This window comes from Mustelus asterias, chromosome 21, assembly GCF_964213995.1.
Source record: "Mustelus asterias chromosome 21, sMusAst1.hap1.1, whole genome shotgun sequence".
Classification (NCBI taxonomy): Eukaryota; Metazoa; Chordata; class Chondrichthyes; order Carcharhiniformes; family Triakidae; genus Mustelus; species Mustelus asterias.
This window is the reverse complement of record NC_135821.1, coordinates 729,562-754,984: the sequence shown is the minus strand read 5'-3', so window position 1 is coordinate 754,984 and position 25,423 is coordinate 729,562. Positions and strand designations below refer to the sequence as shown.

The 25,423-nt window shown below is 46.3% G+C and overlaps 1 protein-coding gene across 7 annotated transcripts in view; it reads right to left on the bottom strand.

Moving 5' to 3' along the window:
* Positions 1-4,904: 4,904 nt before the first annotated feature.
* Positions 4,905-25,423, bottom strand: part of med25 (mediator complex subunit 25) — a 62,294-nt gene continuing 41,775 nt past the window's right edge. For 2 of the 7 annotated variants that reach the window (XM_078237243.1, XM_078237245.1), the window contains exons 17-20: positions 23,258-23,341; positions 14,464-14,640; positions 8,325-8,529; positions 4,905-5,427 (exon numbers count right to left, since the gene is read on the bottom strand). In XM_078237243.1, coding sequence (XP_078093369.1) covers positions 5,321-5,427; positions 8,325-8,529; positions 14,464-14,640; positions 23,258-23,341 — 573 coding nt within the window. In that variant the 3' untranslated portion in view covers positions 4,905-5,320. Of the gene's footprint in view, positions 5,428-8,324; positions 8,530-14,463; positions 14,641-17,841; positions 18,094-23,257; positions 23,342-25,423 lie in introns of those variants that run through there. The other 5 variants (XM_078237244.1, XM_078237247.1, XM_078237248.1 and 2 more) reach the window with 3 other exon arrangements.

Below are 25,423 nucleotides of genomic sequence, written 5' to 3'. Positions count from 1 at the left end.
AAAAAAATGAAGTCTTCTGCTGGTTTGTTTGCCTCCATCCTCATATGGCTGCTGGAGGACTATCTAGTTCCTTCATGTCTGAATGTTTTTTTTTAAAAAAGTTAAGGTACAAGTGACCTCAATGTTATGTTAGGGGGAAGGAAAACAGGAGATCAAAATAAGGTCAGCCAGAACTCTGCAATCTGTAAAGAGCAAGGTGCCACTAATTCCTTTTGGAACAATGTCCCAAGAAGTCCATTGGCTCTCTGCGTTCGACAGGCCGTTATTCGGAATTTTCTTTTGTACCTTTTGGTACTGTATTCCTAGTGAAAAAAGCCAATCAAGTTCAATCAGAGTCTCCACGAGGGACAAACCAGATCTGACAAGACAAGGATAAACATCCTTTGATTTATTATTGTCACATGTATTAACATAGTGAAAAGTATTGTTTCTTGCACGCTATACAAAGCATACCGTTTATAGAGAAGGAAACGGGAGGGTGCAGAATGTAGTGTTACAGTCATAGCTAGGGCGTAGAGAAAGATCAACTTAATGCGAGGTAGGTCCATTCAAAAGTCTGATGGCAGCAGGGAAGAAGCTGTTCTCGAGTCGATTGGTACCTGACCTCTTTTTCCCCGACGGAAGAAGGTGGAAGAGAGAATGTCCGGGGTGCGTGGGGTCCTTAATTATGCTGGCTGCTTTGCCTCGGGCTCTTATCAAACCAGATCCAAGCTGACAGAATGAGGCAATACTCCCCCCTCCCGGGCTCGATCCAAGCTTCATCTTAGCCAAAAGGCCGGGGATGGCATTCAGGATTACACATTCTCTTCATAGTTGCAGACAGGATGGGGTCAAACTATCTCAGCCTTGCGCGCACAGCGTACACCCTCCCCTCTTAAAAAAAAAACATCTCACTGTGAATACTGCTCCCCCTGTCGGCAGCAAGACTCTTAGCATCACCCTGCGTTCTGGAAGACTGCTTCTAAACTGGTTTCATGACAACCTCCAAAAGCCTCCTTAAAACCTCCCTCTTGGACCACATTTTTAATCACCCCCCCCAATCCCATCCCTACTCCTGTTTCAGCCCCAACACCTGTATCGTGAAGTGCTGAAGAGATGCAAGTTGTTCAAACTTGGAAGAAAAGCAGCAGCTGGTAAGAATAAATTTATTAATGATCTGAAAAGAAACTATACAACGTCGATTAAACACATCATTCCTCCTCTCATTCCTCAATATACATCAAACAGTTCCAGTTTTTTTCTATACAACATTTGAGAAGGTCATAAAACCTCTACACCACCATGCAACAGATTAAAAATTGACAAAACTGATGTCGCATTCAATAAATGTCCATTGTATTGAAATCATGAAAAGGTCACTCAGTGATAGACGGAAGGGAAGGGCAGGGAGTGGAACCAACTCACCTCTTCTCTGGACATTAATTGTGTATGGCAGTATACCTCTGGGTAACTATTCATCTGTCGCGTAGCAGTGTTAAAATGGGGAACTCTGAACAACTCCAACAAACTGCTTTCTCCTTATTCCCATGATCAATTAGATCAATTGGAATACCAATGCGAGTATCATGAATGATACCGATATATATCATGGTTTAAATACCTTGACGAACCATTTAAGGTTTTGGGTTGGTCAATTCATCGGACAGGAATGTCCTTGCTCGTCTCCTATTCAAAAACTACTCTTAAAATGTTGTGAGGCAACTCATTATTCATCTAAAAACCCGTCGCAAGTTAAAAACGCAAATCGCTAGATCTCACACTCTGACCCACCTGCAATTTCAAAGAACATTCACCCAAGTTAGACTGGCTGTTTGCGTTTGCCGTTTTGACGGGAAACAAGGCGCTGAAACATTTAAGGGGAAGTTTGATACATAATTAGAGGGGAGACAGACGTCGACAGGACAGAGTAAAGTATAGTGAGTGGAGGAACACAAATAGCGGCCTTGCCTGGACTGAGCGCCCGTTTCCACACTACAAATTCAATGCCATTCAACTTTCATTTTTACATTAATTCATGAGCTGTGAGCATTTTTGTTATTCATTCATAAGATGTGAGGTTTTCAGGCTCCCCTGCTGATCTAATTGGTTCAGAAAGTGACTAATGAGGTGTGACAAAGAGGAGGCAGTTTGTACCGAGTCCACGCCAGTGCTACAGCGGAGACAGGCCTCTGTGCTCTGGGTCACAGAAACCAAACAGCCTGTCAACGCTCACCCAGAAATGACAGACACTTGACTGAGGTGCTGGAGGGTGTGTGGTGGAGGCTGGAGGATGTGTAATGGAGGCTGGAACATTAGAAGTGGAGGTGGATAATTATTCGATAAATTGGATAAATAGGGCAGCACTGTGGCACAGTGGTTAGCACTGCTGCCTCAGAGCGCCAGGGTCCCGGGTTAAATTCCGGCCTCGGTCACTGTCTGTGTGCAGTTTGCACATTCCCCCCCGGGTCTGTGTGGGGTTCCTGCGGGTGCTCCGGTTTCCTCCCACAGTCCAAAGATGTGCATGTTAGATGGGCGGCACGGTGACAGTGATTAGCACTGCTGCCTCAGAGCGCCAGGGTCCCGGGTTAAATTCCGGCCTCGGTCACTGTCTGTGTGCAGTTTGCACATTCCCCCCCGGGTCTGTGTGGGGTTCCTGCGGGTGCTCCGGTTTCCTCCCACAGTCCAAAGATGTGCATGTTAGATGGGCGGCACGGTGACAGTGATTAGCACTGCTGCCTCAGAGCGCCAGGGTCCCGGGTTCAATTCCAGCCTCGGTCACTGTCTGTGTGCAGTTTGCACACTCCCCCCGTGTCTGCGTGGGTTTCCTCCGGGTGCTCCGGTTTCCTCCCACAGTCCAAAGATGTGCGGGTTAGGTTGATTGGGCTAAATTGACCCGAGTGTGTGGGGGATTAATAGGATAAATATGTGGGGTTACGGGAATAGGGTCTGGGTGGGATTGTGGTCAGTACAGACTCGATGGGCCGAATGGCCTTCTTCTGTACTGTAGGGATTCCGTGATCTATTCTATCCTATCAAGGAATAAAGGGCAATGGGGAAATGGCACAGAAAAGGAGTTGAGGCCATGATGGTATTGAGTGGAGGAGCAGGCTTGGAGGGCCGAGTGGCCTACTCCTGCTTCTATTTCTTGAGTTGCGTAGAGCCATTGGCACTGTTGACCAGGAAATCAATGCCATGGGGAGATTAAGTGAGATAATTCAGTGTGAGGAAAAGAAAAAAGTAGAATTAGAGCTGGTACTTAAGAACTTGCCAAAAGAAATGGAAAGCCAACTGAACTTTGCTAGTTTGAAACCTGCTTTTCTGACGAGCGCTATTTAATGCCAGAATATCCCAAGTAAAGCAGGACCTGTTGAGAGGGATGCTCCCTCCCAGTGGATGCCACAGCCAAGGGGGTTACTTGCTGGGAGAAAATGGCAGTCGAAATTATTGAGTGCATTCTTCCAAGTGAGCAGAGAAAATCTCTTGAATCCAGGAACTTCCAACTGTAAACACCTTCACTGTCACGGGATAAAGAACGAACAAACCTACATTGATATAGCACCTTGTCCTGGCATCAGGACATCCTAAAGCCCTTTATAGGTACTTTTGAAGTGTAGTTACTTTTGTCATGCAGGAAAGGTGGCAGCCAAATTGTGCACAGTGAGCCACCCACAAACAGGTTTGAAAGAAATGACCAGATCATCTGTTTAAGACATACCGGAGAGCTCCCACATGCTTTGTTGAAATAATACCACAGCATCTTTTATGGCCACCTGACAGGGTATCGGCTTAACATCTGCCCTGAAAGACAGCATCTCCAACAGTGCAGCACTCCTTTAGGAACTGCACAGCAGTGCTAGCCTAGATTGTGTGTTCGGGTTTCTGGAGTGGGACTTGAACCCATAACCTGCTGACCAAGAAGAGCGTGTGACTGACTGAGCCGTGACCGAGTGTGTGAAAATGGGAGGCACTGCGCAACTCCTGATGCCCCTACCAAAAAGGAGATCTGCCATCATGGTTACATCATGCTCAGCGCCATTCTCACACGGTAGCTTGTTTGCAATTGCCCTGTGACGATCATACAACTACACCCAGGCCTGGTGTACACCCTCTTCCTGCTGCCCCTCACTTTGTCCTCCGGAAAGGAGATCTCTTTCCAGCTCTGATCAAATGGTCAAAATACTGACCCTTTTTTATTTTCCAGATGTCAGTTTTCTGGATGTCAGTTTTTTTTTAAAAAAGATGTCTTTTTACTCTTGCAGTTTCAAGCACCACCTTCTGCTCTGCATATGGAATTTTACGGGGGTGGGGGGGGGGGAGAGAGAGAGAGAGAATTGAGGCCACATTTAATCGCAGAAAAGTCCTGAAAACAACGGCAACAACTGAAACTTGAATGGAAGTAAAGGCAAAGTGGCCAGGCCAGCCTGCAAACAAAGCTCCACTGATCCGAAGACACACACACTCTGGCATGACCTTTATCCACTTACCCCCTGCACCCAATTGTCCTTTTCCAGCTTATTTCTTGCTGTTGTGGATCCCAGTTGCAGCAAAAATTCCCTGGATTGTGACTGGAACTTTTTAACGGAACTTTCTAAAAATGAAAATGGGACGTGCCCAATATTTTCTTGAGGTTGGTTGTGGGGGTGGGGAAGGGGGCAGCGGAGAGAATAATAAGGTAGCTTTTCATACTTACAAGTGGTGCGCTGTGGTGTGGAGACATCCGTTCTCAAGGTTACTGGGGTTTTCAGTGAACTTGCATTGTCAATAAAGCAGAGCTCAGGAGGTGAAAGCAGGATCCCTGCCACGCCGTGATTCGCGCTGGTCACCCTAGTTACAATGTCGATTACTTGACGGCTATTTTCCAGATCTGCTTACTGAGAGAGGACGTGAAGAAAAATAAAAAGAAAACAAAAACAACAGACACCGGGTTGCTTTTCAAAAAATAAAATTAAATACATAATTTTCTTTAAAAAAAAACTACAGTAATCAGATCAATGCACACTGAGCAGAAAAAACCAACCCACTGAAAGCAACCTTCAAACTATAGCAGATGTTGCTTTCAATCTCGACCTGTCCTGTTGAGAGAGAGATTCGGTACCAATTGGGTTGTTTGACTCACCCAATCCCCTCTGATTTTGAGAGAAAATCTAACATTTTTAAAAAGAAAACACAAGCTCTTCCAGTTCCTATCACTAACCCATTTAAAAAGGATAGCAAGTCAAATGCGAATTTCTTGGTTTGTCCTCGCAGGACAGGGAGTAGTTCATCAGGCCGACTTCCATGTCGACCATCCGTACTTTTCGTCCACACCTTGGACAAAGGAGAAGTCAGACGCGCGAAGCTTCTAGATGAGGTCCATCAGAATCTCCTCCTCCAACAGACTTGTGCCTTGCTGCAGTCCACCCTGAGGGACTGGGCCCCGCGGTCCCGTGTTCATCAGCATCTGGCCTGCTGAGTTGAAAAAAAAATTACAAAAAGGAAACCATTAACCCAAGGCCAAGCCACAGGGTGCAAACACAAGCTTGAATCTGGGAAAGGTGATAGGGAGTTTGAAGAATTTTTCCTAAGAGTTTGCACCACTGGATTTTGGACTAATGTTTACAGTCTCTGCAGTGCAGGAGGAGGCCATTCGGCCCATCGAGTCTGTACCGGCCACAATCCCACCCAAGCCCTACTCTCATAATCCCTCATATTTACCCCACTAATCCCCCCGACACTAGGGTTAATTTAGCATGGCCAATCAACCTAACCAGCACATCTTTTGGACTGTGGGAAGAAACCGGAGCACCCGGAGGAAACCCATGCACACAAGGGGGAGAATGAGCAAACTCCACACAGAGTCACTCAAAGCCGGAATTGAACCTGGGTCCCTGGCGCTGTGAGGCAGCAATGCTAGCACCTGTGCTACCATGCCGCCCAGTTTAGAATATTTAATGTTGTTAGTAGGCTTACATTAACACTGCAATGCAGTTACTGTGAAAATCCCCCAGTCGCCACACTCCGGCGCCTGTTTGGGTAGACTGAGGGAGAATTTAGCATTGCCAATGCACATAACCAGCACATCTTTCGGATTGTGGGAGGAAACCCACGCAGACACGGGGAGAACGTGCAAACTCCGCACAGACAGTGACCCAAGCCGGGAATTGAACCCGGGTCCCTGGCGCTGTGAAGCAGCAGTGCTAACCACTGTGCCACCATGCCGCCTATGCACCACTCTAAAAACAGTGCAGTCTGAAAAGACTGTACAAACCTCAGACAGCCCTCGTGTAACTCCAATCAATTCCTTTCCTTTTTATTCATTCAATAATACCAACTTGTACTCAACAACTTTAACATAATAAGGAGGTCTTCTGGCGCAGTGGGTAGTGTCCCTGCCTCTGAGCCAGAAGCTCCAGGTTCAGGTCCCGCCCCAGGTCTTGATGGCCAAGGAAGGTGCATTCAAAACACGGCCAAACAGGATGTGAATCAACCTGTAAATCCTTCCTATAAGAGCAATCCATGGTCAGCCATACTGGAGTAAGAGTTTTAACAACACCAGGTTAAAGTCCAACAGGTTTATTTGGTAGCAAATGCCATTAGCTTTCGGAGCGCTGCTCCTTCGTCAGATGGAGTGGAAATGTGCTCTCAAACAGGGCACAGAGACACAAAATCAAGTTACAGAATACTGATTAGAATGCGAATCTCTACAGCCAACCATGTCTTAAAGATATAGACAATGTGAGTGGAGGACACATGACAACGCAGAATCGCTGAGCAGAAACTGCTAGCCAAGTTCCGTACACATGAGGACGGACTATACCGGGATCTTGGGTTCATGTCACACTATCTGTAACCCCCACAGCTTGCCTCCTGGACTTGCAGAATCTCACTGGCTGTCCTGTCTGGAGACAATACACATCTCTTTAACCTGTGCCTAATGCTCCCTCCACTCACATTGTCTGTATCTTTAAGACCTGGTTGGCTGTAGAGATTCGCATTCTAATCAGTATTCTGTAACTTGATTTTGTGTCTCTGTGCCCTGTTTGAGAGCAGATATCCACTCCATCTGAAGAAGAAGCAGGGCTCCAAAAGCTAATGGCATTTGCTACCAAATAAACCTGTTGGACTTTGACCTGGTGTTGTTAAAACTCTTACTGTGTTTACCCCAGTCCAACGCCGGCATCTCCACATCATGACAGCCATACTTGACACAGGATAATACACCTCAAGCTCCTGGCTACAGGGTAACAACTGGTTTCAGGGAAAACAAGCTACAAAAACAGACAAGCCCAAGCTTCATCCACGTGGGTAGCGATTATGAATATAACATGGGAGTTATATAACTTTGATACTGAGCCAAGTAAGGGCCAAAAGGCTTGGTAAGAGGCAAGATTTAAGGAACATTTATCATTCCAAAGAGGATTTGGGAGGCTCATTTAACGGATGCCTCACTTAACAGCTATTAATAGCAGATGTTATAAGGACGGCACTGTGGCAAAGTGATTAGCACTGCTGCCTCACAGCACCAGAGATCCAGGTTCAATTCGAACTTCGGGTCACTGTCTGTCTGTGTGGTGTTTGCATGTTCTCCCCGTGTCTGCGTGGGTTTCCTCTGGGTGCTCCGGTTTCCTCCCACACTCCAAAGACGTGCGGGTTAGGTTGATTGGCTATGCTAAAGTGACCCTAGTGTCAGGGTGATTAGCAGGGTAAATACGTGGGGTTACAGGAATAGGGCCTGGGTGGGATTGCGGTTGGTACAGACTAGATAGGCTGAATGGTCTCCTTCTGTACTGTAGGGATTCTATGAATTGCAGGCTCTCTTTGGCTAAACCAGGAATTTTTCAGACCCCTTTACTTGTGAATAGTTGACAGTAGACTCAGATACCCCCAGCAAGAGGGTTAGCGTATTTCTCCCTAGGAGCTGTAGGTGATTCTCTAATTCCCTGGCTGTTGATTCTTCTCAACTACTGCCATTGTCCAAGAGCCCATCTATTGTTTGTCCTTTATCACCAAGCCAATTCTACTCTGACACTTTTAGTCTATAGTTCCCTCGTAAGACTGTCCCCCTCTGGAAAGTGACAAGAGCTTATCTAGTTTATGACCAATAGTCACTGATGATATACCTGTCCAATGATAAATTGTACATTTAGGGTTATAGTTAATACTATAGCCGAAGAGACTGTTGATGTGATCTCTTGCAGCATTCATTCAGGTGGGTTCTGATCCTTTACGACCCATGCATCCGCAATACTTGTCGCTGTATTTATACACAACTTTCATTCGTCCATCCAACTTTTCCACTTGTTCCCTTGACGAGATTATTGGTATGCCAGTTAACCGTAGCGGTCGGGATTTTGGGAGTTTCTTACCTTGTAAAGGTGGGCGCTGTGCCATCTGGCTGCCCCATGGCTGCCCAGGAACTTGGTGCATTAGCTGTTGCCCTTGCATCTGGAGTTGTTGTCCTTGAGGGTGGTGGGGCATCTGCTGACCCATGGACTGATGGGACAGCATTTGCGAGGCTTGCTGCTGGATGTGGTGCATGGGCTGCTGGGGCTGTGGAACTCCACTCTGCGACTGGGCCAAAACAAAAAAAGGGCATAAGAAGCAAGATAATTACAGGACCAAAACAAACCAGGACAAGCAAATAGTCACATGTGAAGGGAATGAGGCTAATCTACCAAAGTGGGACAGTTTGGAAACTTCTTCTGGTTTGCACAATACACATATATCACCTTTAGCAGTTAAGTACATTAAAATCCATTTTTAAGACATCAATAATATTTCTGGTTTATTCTGGGACGAGGAATTTGTGAATATGAATATTTTGCTGCTTATCATAAAGACAAATTAGAAATGTACAAGAATAGGGAATAAAGCTCAAGTGAGGTTGTTGGCACAACGGAAAGTTCCTTCAGGGCTCTCGCTGAGATGATGTTATGAAGAATTTTGAAACGTCCCACCTTAAATAGTCACAGGTAACGACGGCTTGTCGCTTTCTCCAAGTAACACAGGCGCTGCGAGCTGCAACTCAAATTTCATTCACTTAAAAACGCTGCAATAAACTGACCTCCCCCTAGCTCACATATACACATGCAATAACATTTAGCATTGTCCCACCCAAGTGAGACACTGGGCTAGTGTTTCTCTGGTTCTGTGAAAGAGGACAGGATGTCCAAAGATGAGGTCCAAAGTTTTCCGTGTTACGTTGATTGGCTACGCTAAATTGTCCCCGAGTGTCCCGGGATGCGTAGATTAGAGAGGTAAATGTGTGGAGTTATGGGGATAGGGCCTGGCTGGGATTGTGGTCGGTGCAGACTCGATGGGCCGAATGACCTCCTTCTGCACTGTAGGGATTCTATGATTCTATTCCATGATTCTATGAGGATCTTCTGTACACAAGGGTAGCAGATTTTCTTGGATTGCCTAGGTTAGCACCATCACACCTGCCAAACACTAAAGCATTATTACCTTGGATCACAAACAATAGCCACGCTGAGAGCGCAGGTCACAGAATTGGGAACTATAACAGTGCAGCTCAACACTCTCAAAACCCAAGTGTGGCATTATCGTTGAAGTCAGGGAGGGACGACCCAGTGTCTTGAAATCCTGAGTCGTGAAACTTGAGTCATTAGACTTGGGGTTTGTTCAACGGGAAATTTGTCAGCACGAGACTTGAAAAGGACTGTCTTCAACACGGTTATCCCTCTTATCCTACCTTCAAATTCCAAAATCCGTTAGGACAGTCCCAGTCCTATAGTGAGTGCATTGCTATTAAACACAATAAGCAGCTAATCAAAATGCTTTTTAAAATAGGTGGCGACAAAGGCGCAGTGATAAAGTCACTTCATAGAATCCCTACAGTGCAGAAGGAGGCCATTCAGCCCATCGAGCGTGCACTGACCACAATCCCAGCCAGGCCCTATTCCCGCAATCCCACATATTTATCCTAGCTAATCCCCCTGACACTAGGGTCAATTGAGCATGGCCAATAAATCCTAACCCACACTGTGCCACCGGCACCAGGGACCCAGGTTCGATTCCCAGCTTGGGTCACTGTCTGTGTGGAGTCTGTACGTTCTCCTCGTGTCTGTGTGGGTGCTCCAGTTTCCTCACACAGTCCAAAGATGTGCGGGTTAGGTGTTTTGGCCATGCTAAATTGCCCCTTAGTGTCCCGGGATGCATAGGTTAGAGGGATTAGCGAGGTAAATATGTGGGGTTACAGGGCTAGGGCCTAGGTGGGATTGTGGTCGGTGCGGACTTGATGGGCTGAATGGCCTCCTTCTGCCCTGTAGGGATTCTATGATCTTTGGATTGTGGGAGGAAACCAGAACACCGAAGGAAACCCACGCAGACACAGGGAGAACGTGCAAACTCCACACAGGTAGTGATCGGAGGCCGGAATTGAACCCAGGTCCCTGGCGCTGTGAGGCAGCAGTGCTAACCACCTGACTAGTAATCCAGAGGCCCAGGCTAATTTGAAGAGGACATGGATTCAAATCCCATCACAGCAGCTGGTGAAATTTAAACTAGATTAATAAAATCTGGACTCAAAACCTAGTCTATCAATTATCATTTAATAAAACTTTTAGGGGTGGGATGAAGGCCCTCTGCTTACTGTGAAACTGACCAGGTAATATGAATGACTTTAACTGCCCTCTGGTATGGTCAAGAAAGCTGCTCAGTTCAAGGGCAATTAGGGAGGCCAACAAATGCTGGCTTTGCCCGTGACACCCACATCCCATCAAAGAATACAGTTTTAAAAAGGCTGCGTAATAGTGACTCTATGGGCAGCACAGTGGTTAGCACTGCTGCTTCACAGTGCCAGGGACCCAGGTTCCATTCCCGGCCTCGGGTCACTGTCTGTGTGGAGTCTGCACATTCTCCCCGTGTCTGCGTGGGTTTCCTCTGGGTGCTCCGGTTTCCTCCCACACTCTGAAAGATGTGCTGGTTGAGTACCTTGACCTGAACAGGCACCGGAGTGCGGCGACTAGGGGAATTTCACAGTAACTTCATTGCAGTGTTAATGTAAGCCTTATTTGTGACTAATAAATAAACTTTAAAAAAAACTTTAAACTAAAAATCCAGCAGAGTGTGGACATTATTTTCCCAATCATCACCAAGTAACTGGGATTGGTTTTATGCACAGAATTCAGTCTCCCACTCTGCATTTTGGTGGAGAAAAGTAGACTCTGCGGTTGTAACTGAAGCTATAGCAAGAGGCACTGTTTGCTGGGTTCAGAGTTTGGGATGAGAGTAGTTGCTATAGATATATGTATTGATATTTTGGGGAATGTTTTAAGGTTCAGTTTTTTTCTACAGGTAGTCGGTAAGTTTGGAAGGAATACAACTCAGATGCTGGGAGAGAAGGTTAATTACTCATTTTGGCCATGTGGTGTTTACCAAGATAGAGCTAATGGACTTTTGTTTACGAAAAAGAGAAGGTTTCCTGGGGTTTTTGATTAAAGGAATGGAAGGTGGGTTTAGGTATGTAGGGTTATGTGATGATGTGGTTAATGGGAGGAGATAAGTATGTAGCAGAGAGAAAACAGCTTTCAGTTCTGGCTGTTTAAAGACAGTAGTCTGCAAGCTGCTCTGAAAATCAAAACCTCTTAAAGCTTTGAGACTTATAGCAAGTATATTTATGGTTGCTAACTGTATTTGAAGTGGCAGTACAAGTCCGTATTTGGAACTGAAACAGACAAGTTATAGATTGAAGTTGTATTTCATGTTGTTCAACTGGCATGGTTCGGCTGCTTCATTTGTTAGAGTTATTGTTAAACTGTTATTAAATAAGAGGGATGCAATGGCCTAGTGGTATTATCACTAGACGATTGATCCAGAAAATCAGCTAACGTTCCGGGTTCGAATCCCACCACAGCAGACGGTGGCATTTGAATTCGATTTTTAAAAAATCTGGAATTAAGAATCTGCTGATAACCATGAAACCATTGTCGATCGTCGGAAAAACCCATCTGGTTCACTAATGTCCCTTTAGGGAAGGAAATCTGCCATCCTTATCTAGTCTGGCCTACATGTGACTCCAGAGCCACAGCAATGTGGTTGACTCTCAACTGCCCTCAGGCAACTAGGGATGGACAATAAGTGCTGGCCCAGCCAGCGACGCCCATGTCCCACAAATGAATAAAAATAAATAAAGGTTTGTTTTACTGGAAAGGATCCCCAATTTGTCACCTGGAGTGAAGCATCCTATCCCCACATTTATGCCAAGTTAGAAAATTGTTACGGTCTAGTCTGGCTTCCGAAGGTAATTTTGGATTCTGGTGCAGGGTCTGTACAAATTCACAAGTGAACGAACAAACCAAACCCTGTCTGCCAGTGCTGTCAATATTCATTCCGTTTTTTCAGGAAACCAGTCCTGATAATTGACTCTCCCTTTAGCAGTTGCATCCAGAATCTCTTCACTGTGGACAATCCATTTTATCTAGGTGCCTACAGCTGATTGAAATGGCTTGAAGGTCAGATGGAAGAGAGTTACAGTTAGTCTGTTAGATGCAACTACCTTGCAATGAACCATTTATCATTATTGGAGTCACAGTCCAAAATAGGTGGTTGCTGTGATAGAACAGTGCAAGCAATGGGGATTGTTAGCAACAACTTGAGATATGTGGAATTAATGGCACGGCGGCACAGTGGCACTGCTGTCTCACAGCACCAGAGACCCGGGTTTGATTTCCACCTTGGGTCATTGTCTGTGCGGATTCTGCACGTTCTCCCCATGTCCACGTGGGCTTCCTCTGGGTGCCCCGGTTTCCTCCCACAGTCCGAAAGACATGCTGATTAGGTGGTACATTCTCCCTCAGTGTACCCGAACAGGAATGTGGCAACGAGGGGAATTTCACAGCAACTTCATTGCAGTGTTAATGTAAGCCTACTTGTGACTAACAAATAAACAAACTAAACTAACAGTTACATGAATTTATATGCTGTATACCTATTCAAAATAACCAGGGCAAATAATTTCTTTCATCTTAGCAAATCAACAGTTAACGCTTCGAAACAGAATCCAAAATATTGTAGATGCTGGAATTCGAAATAAAAACAGAAAATGCTGGAAATACTCCATGTAAGGCAGCATAGACCTGGAACTTTAACTGGGTTGCTCTTTCCATTGATGCTGCCGAGCCAATAGAAAAGGGTTCCTCTCTCCATTGATGCTACCTAGCCAATAGAAAATGGTTCCTCTCTCCATTGATGCTGCCTAGCCAATAGAAAAGGGTTGCTCTTTCCATTGATGCTGCCTAGCCAATAGAAAAGGGTTCCGCTCTCCATTGATGCTGCCGCCTGGCCAATAGAAAAGGGTTCCCCTCTCCATTGATGCTGCCTAGCCAATAGAAAAAGGATTCCTCTCTCCATTGATGCTGCCTAGCCAATAGAAAAGGGTTCCTCTCTCCATAGAACCATAGAAAATTACAGCTCAGAAACAGGCCTTTTGGCCCTTCTTGTCTGTGTCGAACCATTTTATCCCTAGTCCCACTGACCTGCACTTGGACCATATCCCTCCACACCTCTCTCATCCATGAACCCGTCCAAGTTTTTCTTAAATGCTAAAAGTGACCCCGCATTTACCACTTTATCTGGCAGCTCATTCCACACTCCCACCACTCTGTGTGAAGAAGCCCCCCCTAATATTCCCTTTAAACTTTTCTCCTTTCACCCTTAACCCATGCCCTCTGGTTTTTTTCTCCCCTAGCCTCAGCGGAAAAAGCCTGCTTGCATTCACTATCTATACCCATCAAAATCTTATACACCTCTATCAAATCTCCCCTCAATCTTCTACGCTCCAGGGAATAAAGTCCCAACCTGTTCAATCTCTCTCTGTAACTCAGCTTCTCAAGTCCCGGCAACATCCTTGTGAACCTTCTCTGCACTTTTTCAATCTTGTTTACATCCTTCCTGTAACTAGATGACCAATACTGTACACAATACTCCAAATTCGGCCTCACCAATGCCTTATATAACCTTACCATAACACTCCAACTTTTATACTCACCATTGATGCTGCCTAGCCAATAGAAAAAGGTTCCTCTCTCCATTGATGCTGCCTAGCCAATAGAAAAGGGTTCCCCTCTCCATTGATGCTACCTAGCCAATAGAAAAGGTTTCCCCTCTCCATTGATGCTGCCTAGCCAATAGAAAAGGGTTCCCCTCTCCATTGATGCTACCTAGCCAATAGAAAAGGGTTCCGCTCTCCACTGATGCTGCCTAGCCAATAGAAAAGGGTTCTCCTCTCTCCATTGATGCTGCCTAACCAGCATGTTCTGTTTTGAAGACCTGCTAACAATTGTGTCACTTATCCATCATTTAAAAATTCAAATTCTGCCACTCTTAAATGACGGCGAAATGAACAACTTGCCGAAATCTCGCGGCAATCAAGGCTGCTATCGTTGAAAGGACACACACTGGTTGAAAAAAAAATAGCTCAAGATTGGAAAGATGAGGCCAAAGTGCTCCAGGAAAGCAGGCATTTGCACTTGCGATGACACTCACTGTTTGCTGACTGAGGAGCAGGCTGCGAAGCTGTGGGTTAGCACCAGGGTTGGGTGGTCGTAGCAGGGGCCCGGTCTGCTGCGGAGCCTGAGGCTGATTCGGAGATGGGCCGCCCGGCTGTTGCTGCTGCGTCGCAGCCTGGGCTTGCTGCTGCGCTCTGAGCTGCATCTGCTGCTGCTGTTAGCGAAGAGGGAAAAGAATGATAAACAATGCAAACCAAGAGGGTAGCGGGGCTGTGCTAAATCTTGATGAGAGCGAACCATTTGAAGTCTGAACAACTTGATGAGGTTTCCCTGCAACACTGTACACCCAGCTCTTAGCTAAGCAGCTGGACAAAGCATTGTTAATAGAATCCAAGCTGGTCGGTGAAGTCAAAAGCAAGGCACACAGAGCTTAGCGAGTTTACTGACTTGGTTCAACCTCATGCCCCCCCCCTCTTCCAACCAGTGTCTCGGCTGACCCCTATTTATGGGATCAGAGTATTTAATTAAACAATGCCCCTCACCAGTGCACCTTAACATAATTAACATATTAACAGATTCCCATTTCTTTCTTAAAATATTAAACTTTATAACACAAATAATTTCAAAACAAATCAAGGTAAAATACAATTTTCCACATTTCAGATAACCCATCATTGGGTTATCCAGTGGCAGGCACTGCTGCCTCACAGCATCAGGGACCCAGATTCAATTCCTGCCTTGGGTGACCATCTGTGTGGAGTCTGCACATTCTCCTCGTGTCTGTGTGGGTTTCCTCCGGGTACTCTGGTTTCCTCCCACACTCCAAAGATGTGTGGGTTATGTTGATTGGCCATGCTAAATTGCCCCTTAGTGTCGGTGGGATTGGTGTCAGTGCAGGCTCAATTGGTCAAATGGCCGCCTTCTGAACTGTAGGGATTCTATGATTCTATGAATACAAGACAACTTTCTTCTAAGACCTCGAACAATTTCTTCAAGCAAACATTCCTCCTTTGTAAAACAGTCTTGATAATTATAAGTCTCAGTCTCACAACACCAGGTTAAAGTCCAACAGGTTTATTTGGAATCATGAGCTTTCACAGCGCTCCGAAAGCTTGTGATTCCAAATAAACCTGTTGGGACTTTAACCTGGTGTTGAGACTTCTTACTGTGCCTACCCCAGTCCAATGCCAGCATCTCTATATCAAGTCTTGATAATTGGTGACATGTGAAGATCCATCTTGTCTGAGAGATTTTTTTCTCTCTAACATTTCTTTAATGCTTGCAAATCAATCCTTAACCATTTCTCTGTTGAATGTACGCTATCCCATAGAGAATGGATATCCACATAAGGGCAAACCTTTCTCAGAATGATCTTTGCATCGGATTCCTCTCAACACATTTGATAATGTCCCGTCCAGGAAACAGGAAGAAAAATGTGCATCTAAGTCAGCCTAGCTCTTTTATGAAATTATTATTTTTTAAATGGAAGAATGGTTGGACTGATAAAATGGACACCACTGACCATACGTTCTGGACGTTGGAGCAGTTTAAACATAGATAAAACGTTAACATGTCAAACGCCTGGATAACACAACTTGCAGTGCATAAACATTCCAGCCAAGCCAACAACACAATGGATTAGCAAGCACGATGTCTGCACCAGCCAGTTATGGACAAAGGTATGCGTTACTTGCCTCCAACCTTGTTAATGGTTCTACAGTGACCACCTCAAAACACAATGGGTTTTAACAAGGAGACCTCGTCAGCTGAATAACTCGACCCAAAGCCACCCTGTCACATAACTGAGACTGGAGATGTTTCATTTCCTTCAACGATACAGCTTGTGAATTTGATCTTCAGTTGCGGTTTAATCTCTGAAAATCAGCCACGATCTCATTGAATGGCGGAGCAGACTGAATGAGCCGAATGGCTCCTAGGACTTCTGCTCCTAGGACTCCTGGTGAGCAACCTGCCTTTGACTTCCATCTCTCCAAAATCTGACCTCCAGAAAGAACCCTGCATTTTGCCTACAGAGTGAATGAATTTCTAGGATACAAGAATACTTTGCTGCATCTTCAACAGATTTAATCTGCAACCAAGTTCCTTGGGCCAAGACCAGGAATCGTGCAAAGAAAAAAAGCCACCTAAAAGAACCTTCTTTGGATATTGATTTACTTCATAGAATGAATCATAGCATCCCTACATTGCAGAAGGCGGCCATTTTGGCTTACCAAGCCTGCACCAACAACCATTCCACCCAGGACCTATCCCCTCAACACCAATAATTTACCCTAGCTAGTCCCCCAACACTAAGGGGCAATTTAGCATGGCCAATCCACCTAACCTGCACATCTTTGGAATGTGGGAGGAAACCGAAGCACCCGGAGGAAACCCACGCAGACATGGGGAGAACGTGCAAACTCCACACAGACAGTGACCCGAGACTGGAATCGAACCTGGGTCTCTGGCGCTGTGAAGCAACAGTGTTAACCACTGTGCCACGGTGCCACCCTTTGGAATAAATAGCCTTACCATGTGCTTCAGCATCACTTTGCTCATATTCGGCCAGCTTTTTATCTGTCAGAATCTGCTGTTTGCTATCGTCCAATGTACATGTATATAAAGTGCCTCTTCACTTTCTATTACCTGTTCAGGTTCTGAGAGACAGCATGAAGTCTCACAACACCCAGGTTAAAAGTCCAACAGGTTTATCTGGTAGCACGAGCTTTCGGAGCACTGCTCCTTCGTCAGGTGAATTCAGAGTTGGAGACTTCTTACAGGTGTAGTAAGACTTCTTACTGAGTCCACCCCAGTCAAACACCGGCAACTCCCCCACATCAGGTTCTGAGAGTGGTGTACAATCTGTGCCAATTAGCTTTGAGGAACTTGCCTTTAGGAATGTACCCTAACATTTTGATTGCCATGTTGTGAAATTACTGTTTTTCCACCCACACCTGTAACCTTATCCAGGTCTTGCCACTTTCTGCCCTTCTCTTAGGGCAGCACGGGGGCACAGTGGTTAGCACTGCTGCCTCACAGCGCCAGGGACCCGGGTTCGATTCCCGGCCTTGGGTCACGGTCTGTGTGGAGTCTGCACGTTCTCCCCGTGTCTGTGTGGGTTTTCTCCGGATGCTCCGGTTCCTTCCCACATTCTGAAAGATGTGCTGGTGAGGTGCATTGACCCAAACAGGCGCCATAGTGTGGTGACTAGGGGAATTTCACAGTAACTTCATTGCAGTGTTAATGTAAGCCTTACTTGTGGCTAATAAATAAACTTTTTTATAATACAAATTTGTTTCCCCTTACATTGGTATTTTTGCGAGTTGTCCCGATGAGTGCAAGACAAAATGCCTCTATTTTCAGCAATATTCAAGCTCTGTACTACCAAATGGCTAATCACACAGAGCTGTTCTTTAGCAAGAGTTTTTATTGACTTTGTTCAGCCTTATACCTCTCCTTCGGTGGCACAGTGGTTAGCACTGCTGCCTCACAGCTTCAAGGACCTGGGTTCGATTCCCGGCTTGGGTCACTGTGGAGTTTGCACATTCTCGCCGTGTCTGCGTGGGTTTCCTCCGGGTGCTCTGGTTTCCTCCCACAGTCCAAAAGGCGTGCAGGTTAGGTGCATTGGCCATGCAAAATTGCCCCGTAGCGTCCTGTGATGTGTAGGCTAGAAGGATTAGTGGCGTAAATGTGTGGGATTGTGGGGATAGGCCCTGGGATGGGATTGTGGTCGGTGCAGGCTCGAGGGGCCAAATGGCCTCCCTTCTGCACTGTATGGTTTCTATGATTCCAGTTCCCAGTGTCCCAATTACCTCTATTTATATCTGATCAAAGTACTTAATTTAACAATGCCCTTCACTTGTGTATTTTAATAAGACAAAACAATATAATTGACACACAATTAACAAGATTGCATGGTAATATTTTGTTCTACATGGGCAGGAATGAAGGTTTCTCAAATAATTCTGGTCTGATGACTGCCAAGCAGTAGCACTGCATTGGCAGTCCTGACAGTTCACCAATCCAAACCATTCTGCTCTCTCAAAGAGAGGGAGAAACTTAACATTCGGACTCAGTACTGGGACTACAAAGCACAACTGCAGGAGAATAAACTGGGAAAGAGAAAACAGCTGCATCAATAGGTCAATATCAGCAAAATAACTTCAAACCTTTCACACATTATACAAGGCTGCATCTTTGCAATTGTTCATGATCAGAGCTGATTTGCTCTTTCAGGCCACCCATCCTGCTGTGCCCACACTGAGCTAAGTAACAATTAAGATTATCAAAAACTAAAACTAAACGGCCTCAATAGCAACATGGCAGAGGAGAATCCAACCTGCATCTGTCAGGAAACAGTGCACGATGTTGTAACCCTATCCCTGGCTGGCAGTACTACTAAACTCAGGGTGGCACGATGGCGCAGTGGTTGGCATAGTGCTGCCTCACAGCGCCAGGGATCCGGTTTCGATTCCCAGCTTGGGTCATTGTCTGTGCGGAGTCTGCACGTTCTCCCCGTGTCTGCGTGGGTTTCCTCCGGGTGCTCCAGTTTCCTCCCACACTCTGCAATACGTGCTGGTTAGGTGCATTGGCCATGCTAAATTCTCCCTCGGTGTATCCGAACAGGCGCCGGAGTGTGTGGCGACTAGGGGATTTTCACAGAAACTTCATTGCAGTGTTAATGTAAGCCTACTTCTGACGAATAAAAAACTTTAAACTTTGGGCTGTGAGTGGAATTGAAGTGTGGGAGGGCAGTGAAGCCCAATAGAGAATAAATATGGGATATAAAGGGATATGGGGAACAGGTGGGGAGGTGGATTGGAGACCAGGGAGAGATCAGCCATGATCTGATTGAATGGCGGAGCAGGCTCGAAGGGCTGAATTGCCGACCTCTGCTCCTAATTCCTATGTTCCTAAACCCCAGCCACTCATAACTATCAGTGGATCAGGGGTGTGATCCATTGATAAACATCCATGTCCAGAGATAGGGAGAATAGGATCAGACTGGACATGGTCAAGTGGTCTGTATGCAGGTGGAAGACAGCTGTTCAGGGCAGGGGGCTGCAAACATTATGGGACTGAAGCACTTCCAGAGGATCGAAGACATACACACGCTTACCCTGACAGCCTCCCAAAACAATGGTCACCACATTAACTGTCAACCAGGGCTTAGTCATAGAACTTCACCCGAGTCAAGAGGACGAGAGTTCTAGTCCTACTCGCAGAACAAAGAACAGTACAGCACAGGAAACCTCCAAGCCTGTGCCGCTCCTTGGTCCAACTAGACCAATCGTTTGTATCCCTCCATTCCCAGGCTGCTCATGTGACTATCCAGGTAAGTCTTAAACGATGTCAGCGTGCCTGCCTCCACCACCCTACTTGGCAGCGCATTCCAGGCCCCCACCACCCTCTGTGTAAAAAACGTCCCTCTGATGTCTGAGTTATACTTCGCCCCTCTCAGCTTGAGCCCGTGACCCCTCGTGATCGTCACCTCCGACCTGGGAAAAAGCTTCCCACTGTTCACCCTATCTATACCCTTCATAATCTTGTATACCTCTATTAGATCTCCCCTCATTCTCCGTCTTTCCAAGGAGAACAACCCCAGTCTACCCAATCTCTCCTCATAGCTAAGACCCTCCATACCAGGCAACATCCTGGTAAACCTTCTCTGCACTCTCTCCAATGCCTCCACGTCCTTCTGGTAGTGCGGCGACCAGAACTGGACGCAGTACTCCAAATGTGGCCTAACCAGCGTTCTATACAGCTGCATCATCAGACTCCAGCTTTTATACTCTATACCCCGTCCTATAAAGGCAAGCATACCATATGCCTTCTTCACCACCTTCTCCACCTGTGTTGCCACCTTCAAGGATTTGTGGACTTGCACACCTAGGTCCCTCTGTGTTTCTATACTCCTGATGACTCGGCCATTTATTGTATAACTCCTCCCTACATTATTTCTTCCAAAATGCATCACTTCGCATTTATCCGGATTAAACTCCATCTGCCACCTCTCCGCCCAATTTTCCAGCCTATCTATATCCTGCTGTATTGCCCGACAATGCTCTTCGCTATCCGCAATTCCAGCCATCTTTGTGTCATCCGCAAACTTGCTGATTACACCAGTTACACCTTCTTCCAAATCATTTATATATATCACAAATAGCAGAGGTCCCAGTACAGAGCCCTGCGGAACACCACTGGTCACAGACCTCCAGCCGGAGAAAGACCCTTCGACCACTACCCTCTGTCTCCTATGGCCAAGCCAGTTCTCCACCCATCTAGCCACTTCTCCTTGTATCCCATGAGCCTTAACCTTCTTAACCAACCTGCCATGTGGGACTTTGTCAAATGCCTTACTGAAATCCATATAGACGACATCCACGGCCCTTCCTTCATCAACCGTTTTTGTCACTTCCTCAAAAAACTCCACCAAATTTGTAAGGCACGACCTCCCTCTTACAAAACCATGCTGTCTGTCACTAATGAGATTGTTCCGTTCTAAATGCACATACATCCTGTCTCTAAGAATCCTCTCCAACAACTTCCCTACCACGGACGTCAAGCTCACCGACCTATAATTTCCTGGGTTATCCCTGCTACCCTTCTTAAACAACGGGACCACATTCGCTATCCTCCAATCCTCAGGGACCTCACCCGTATCCAAAGAAGCGACAAAGATTTCCGTCAGAGGCCCAGCAATTTCACCTCTTGTCTCCCTGAGCAGTCGAGGATAGATGCCATCAGAACTCTCGCACAAAATCTTGGCTGATACACACAGTGCAGTACTGATGGAACACTGCACTGTCCTGAGATGCTGTTTTTTAGAAACATTAAACTGAAGTCCGATTTATTCTCTCAGTTGGGTGCGGAAGATCCTATGACCACCATTTTGAAGAGGAGAGCTCTCCCTAAAGTTTTTTAAAGTTTTAAAGTTTATTTATTAGTGTGACAGGCACACTTACATTGACGCTGCAATGAGGTTACTGTGCAAATCCCCTAGTTGCCAGACTCCGGTGCCCATTCAGGTACACCGAGGGAGAATATAGCATGGGCAACCCACCTAACCAGCACATCTTTCGGACTGTGGGAGGAAACCAGAGCACCTGGAGGAAACCCATGCAGATACGGGGAAAATGTGCAGACTCCCACACAGACAGTGACCCAAGCCAGGAATCGAATCTAGGTCCCTGGCGCCGCGAGGCAGCAGTGCTAAGCACTGTGCCATCGTGCCACCCTAGGTTGCTAGCTAATATTTATCCCCTCAACCAACACCACAAACAGATAATATGGTTGTTTATTTCACTACTACCTGTGGGAGCCTCTTATGCTCAAGATTGGCTGCTGCTACATTACAACAGCAACTTAACTTCAAAAGCACTTCAATTAGCTGTCAATTACTTTGGGACATCAGAGGAAATGTGGCTACTAGTGAGGTAAAGTTTTTCCTTCAGGTTTCTTAAATACAAGTTGTAAATCTAAGAGCCCCTGAAAATCAAACAAATACAGCAGGGTATCTTGAGATTTCTTACTGGTTGGAATGCCAAGCCTCAGACATATGGGCAGCATGGTGATTGGCACTGCTGCCTCACAATGCCAGGGACCTGGATTCAATTATTGGCCTCAGGTCACTGTCTGTGCGGAGTCTGTACGTTCTCCCCGTGCCTACGTGGGTTTCCTCCGAGTGCTCCGGTTTCCTCCCACAGTCCGAAAGATGTGCTGGTTAGGGTGCATTGGCCATCCAAGATCTCCCTCAGTGTACCCGAACAGGCGCTGGAGTGTGGCGACTAGGGGATTGTCACAGTAACTTCATTGTAATGTTAATGTGAGCCTACTTCTGACAAATAAATAAATAAACTTATAAATTTAATTTGCAAACCAACCTCCCATCCATTGACGCTGTCTACACTTCTCGCTGCCTCAGGAAAGCAGCCAGCATAATCAAGGACTCCACACACCCCAGTCATACTCTTTTCCATCTTCTTCCGTCGGGAAAAAGATACAAATGTCTGAGATTGCGTACTAACCAACTCAAGAAAAATCTTCTTCCCTGCTGCCATCAGACTTTTGAATGGACCTATCATTTATTAAGTTGATCTTTCTCTACACCCTAGCAATGACTGTAACACTACGTTCTGCACCCTCTCCTTTCCTTCTCCCCTATGTACTGTATGAAAGGTATGTTTTGTCTGTACAGCTCGCAAGAAACAATACTTTTCACTGTTCACTAATGTCCTTTAGGGGAGGAAATCTGCCGTCCTTACCTGGTCTGGCCTACATGTGAATCCAGAACCATATCAATCTGGTTGACTCTCACCTGCCCTCCAAGAGCAACTAGGGATGGGCAATAAATGCTGGGCCCAGCCAGCGACGCCCATGTCCCACAAATGAATCATTATTTTAAAAAAGTACCTCAATACATGTGACAATAATAAATCAAATCTCATTGCATGAGGGAGGGACATTAATACAGGACTTCCCAAACTATGGGTTGCTACTCCACTGGTCACAAAATGGGATTTTGGGGTCACGATCTCCAAGGCAGCAAAGGTTACGACGGAGCTCGGATTGAGTGCTAATAGCTACAAGACCCCTTTAAATTGATTGTGTGTTGGTGGGCATGGCCTGCTCTCACTGGCCAATTCCTACTGCAAAGAAAATCCATGAGAAAGGTGGTGTTCCTTTTCAATCCAGGTTCACGGGGGGGGGGGGGGGGCCTACTTGTGACTAATAAATAAACTTTTAACTTTAAAAAAAAATTAATGGATAAGCCAGAAACACCAAACAAGTATATGTTTCCAAGCAACAAGAAGTTAAAAACGTACACGTACCAGATTCTGCTGCCGTTGTTGGTCATCCATCGTCGTTACTGTGTGAACCTGAGGTATTGAGGTGGTCACTGGCTGGCCTGGTATCTGAATAGTGGGGAAAGGGAAGGTGGCGCCAAGGAAGTTAGATTACTTGTTAAAATGTGTAAACTCAATGCTTTACAAAAATGATCAAATACATAAAATCAAATCATAACAACTTCTTTCACCTTGGAGGCTAATGGACACAGTCTCCTCTCTGAAGAATTTTTCATTCGTGGTGCATGGGCGTCGCTGACTGGCCAGCATTTATTGCCCACCCCTAATTGCCCTCAAGAAGGTGGTGCCTTCGTGAAATGCTGTTGTCCATATGATGCAGATGCGCTCAGCTGTGAGGGAGGGAGTTTCAGGATTTTGTCCCAGCAACAGTGCAGGAATGGTGATATATTTCCAAGTCAGGACGGTGTGTGGCTTGGAGGAGGAACATTCCAGGTGTTGTATTCAAATAGGTCTTCTGCCTTTGTCCTTCTAGGTGGTAGCAGTTGTGGGTTTGGAAGGTGCTGTCAAAGGAGCCTTGATGAGTTCCTGCTATGCATCTTTAGATGGCACACATGGCTGCCACTGTGCATTGGTGAGGGAGGGAGTGAATGTTTGTGGATGGGGTGCCAATCAATTGGGCTGGATGGTGCCAAGCTTGAGTATTGTTGGAGCTGCACTCATCCAGGCAAGTGGAGAGTATTCCATCACACTCCTGACTTGTACCTTGTAGATCGTGGACAGACTATGGGAGTCAGGAGGCGAGTTAATTGCTGGAGGATTCCTAGCCTCCCACCTGCTCTGATAGCCACAGCATTTATATGGCCAGTCCAGTATTGTTTCTGGTCAATGACAAACCCCAGTATATCAGTAGTGGGGGTCCAGCAATGGTAATGCCATTGAATATCATGGGGCGATGGTTAGATTCTCTCTTGTTGGAGATGGTCATTGCCTGGCACTTCATAGAACAGAATCATAGAATCCGTACGGTACAGGAGGCCATTCGGCCCATCGAGCCTGTACCGACAACAATCCCACCGTATCCACGTAACCCCACATATTTACCCAACTAATCCCCCCAAACCGTGGGTCAATTTAGCACGGCCAATCAACCTAACCTGCACATCTTTGAAGTGTGGGAGGAAACCGGAGCACCCGGAGGAAACCCACGCAGACACGGGGAGAATATGCAAACTCCACACAGATAGTGACACAAGCCAGGAATCGAATCGTGGTCCCTGGTGTTGTGAGGCAGCAGTGCTAACCACTGTGTCACCATGCCACGCTGCCCCAGGTGCCACTTGTCAGCCCAAGCCCGGATGGTGTCCAGGTCTTGCTGCATTTGGACATGGACTGTTCAGCATCTGAGTCACGAATGGTACTGGACATTGTGCAGTCATCAGCGAACATCCCCACTTCTGACTCCAAGATGGAAGGAAGGTCAATGATGAAGCAGCTGAAGGAGGTTGGGCCTAGGACAGTATCTTGAGGAAATCCTGCAGTTAAGTCCTGGGACTAAGATGATTGACCTGCAACAACCACCACCATCTTCTGCTCTGACCAATTAGCTTACCCATACATGGTGTCTAGATTCACACATGGAGGATAGCCAATTGAATGAGGTACCAGAGAACTGTGCTCCAGCAGCAAAGGTTGTAGGAGTTGCAGGGGGAAAATATTATAAAGTAAAGTTTAAAGTTTATTTATTAGTTACAAGTAGGTTTACATTCACACTGCAATGAAGTTACTGTGAAAATCCCTGAGTCGCCACTCTCCGGTGCCTGTTTGGGTACGCTGAGGAAGAACTTAGCATGGCCAATGCACCCTAACCAGCACGTCTTTCAGACAGTGGGAGGAAACCGGAGCACCCAGAGGAAACCCACGCAAACACGGGGAGAACATGCAGACTCCGCACAGACAGCGACCCAAGCCGGGAATTGGACCCGGGTCCCTGGCGCTGTGAGGCAGCAGTGCTAACCACTGTGCCGCCCCATTATACCCCCAATCACCCTGTCCCCAGAATGACATCCATTCTCTGTTCAGGACGAAGGGCACTCAGAACTCCAAGGCACAGCACGTTTTCATCAGTCAACTATTCTGATTGTGCCCCTTGCAACAGATGAAATGAGAAACGGGTTTTGTCTGAACAGTTAG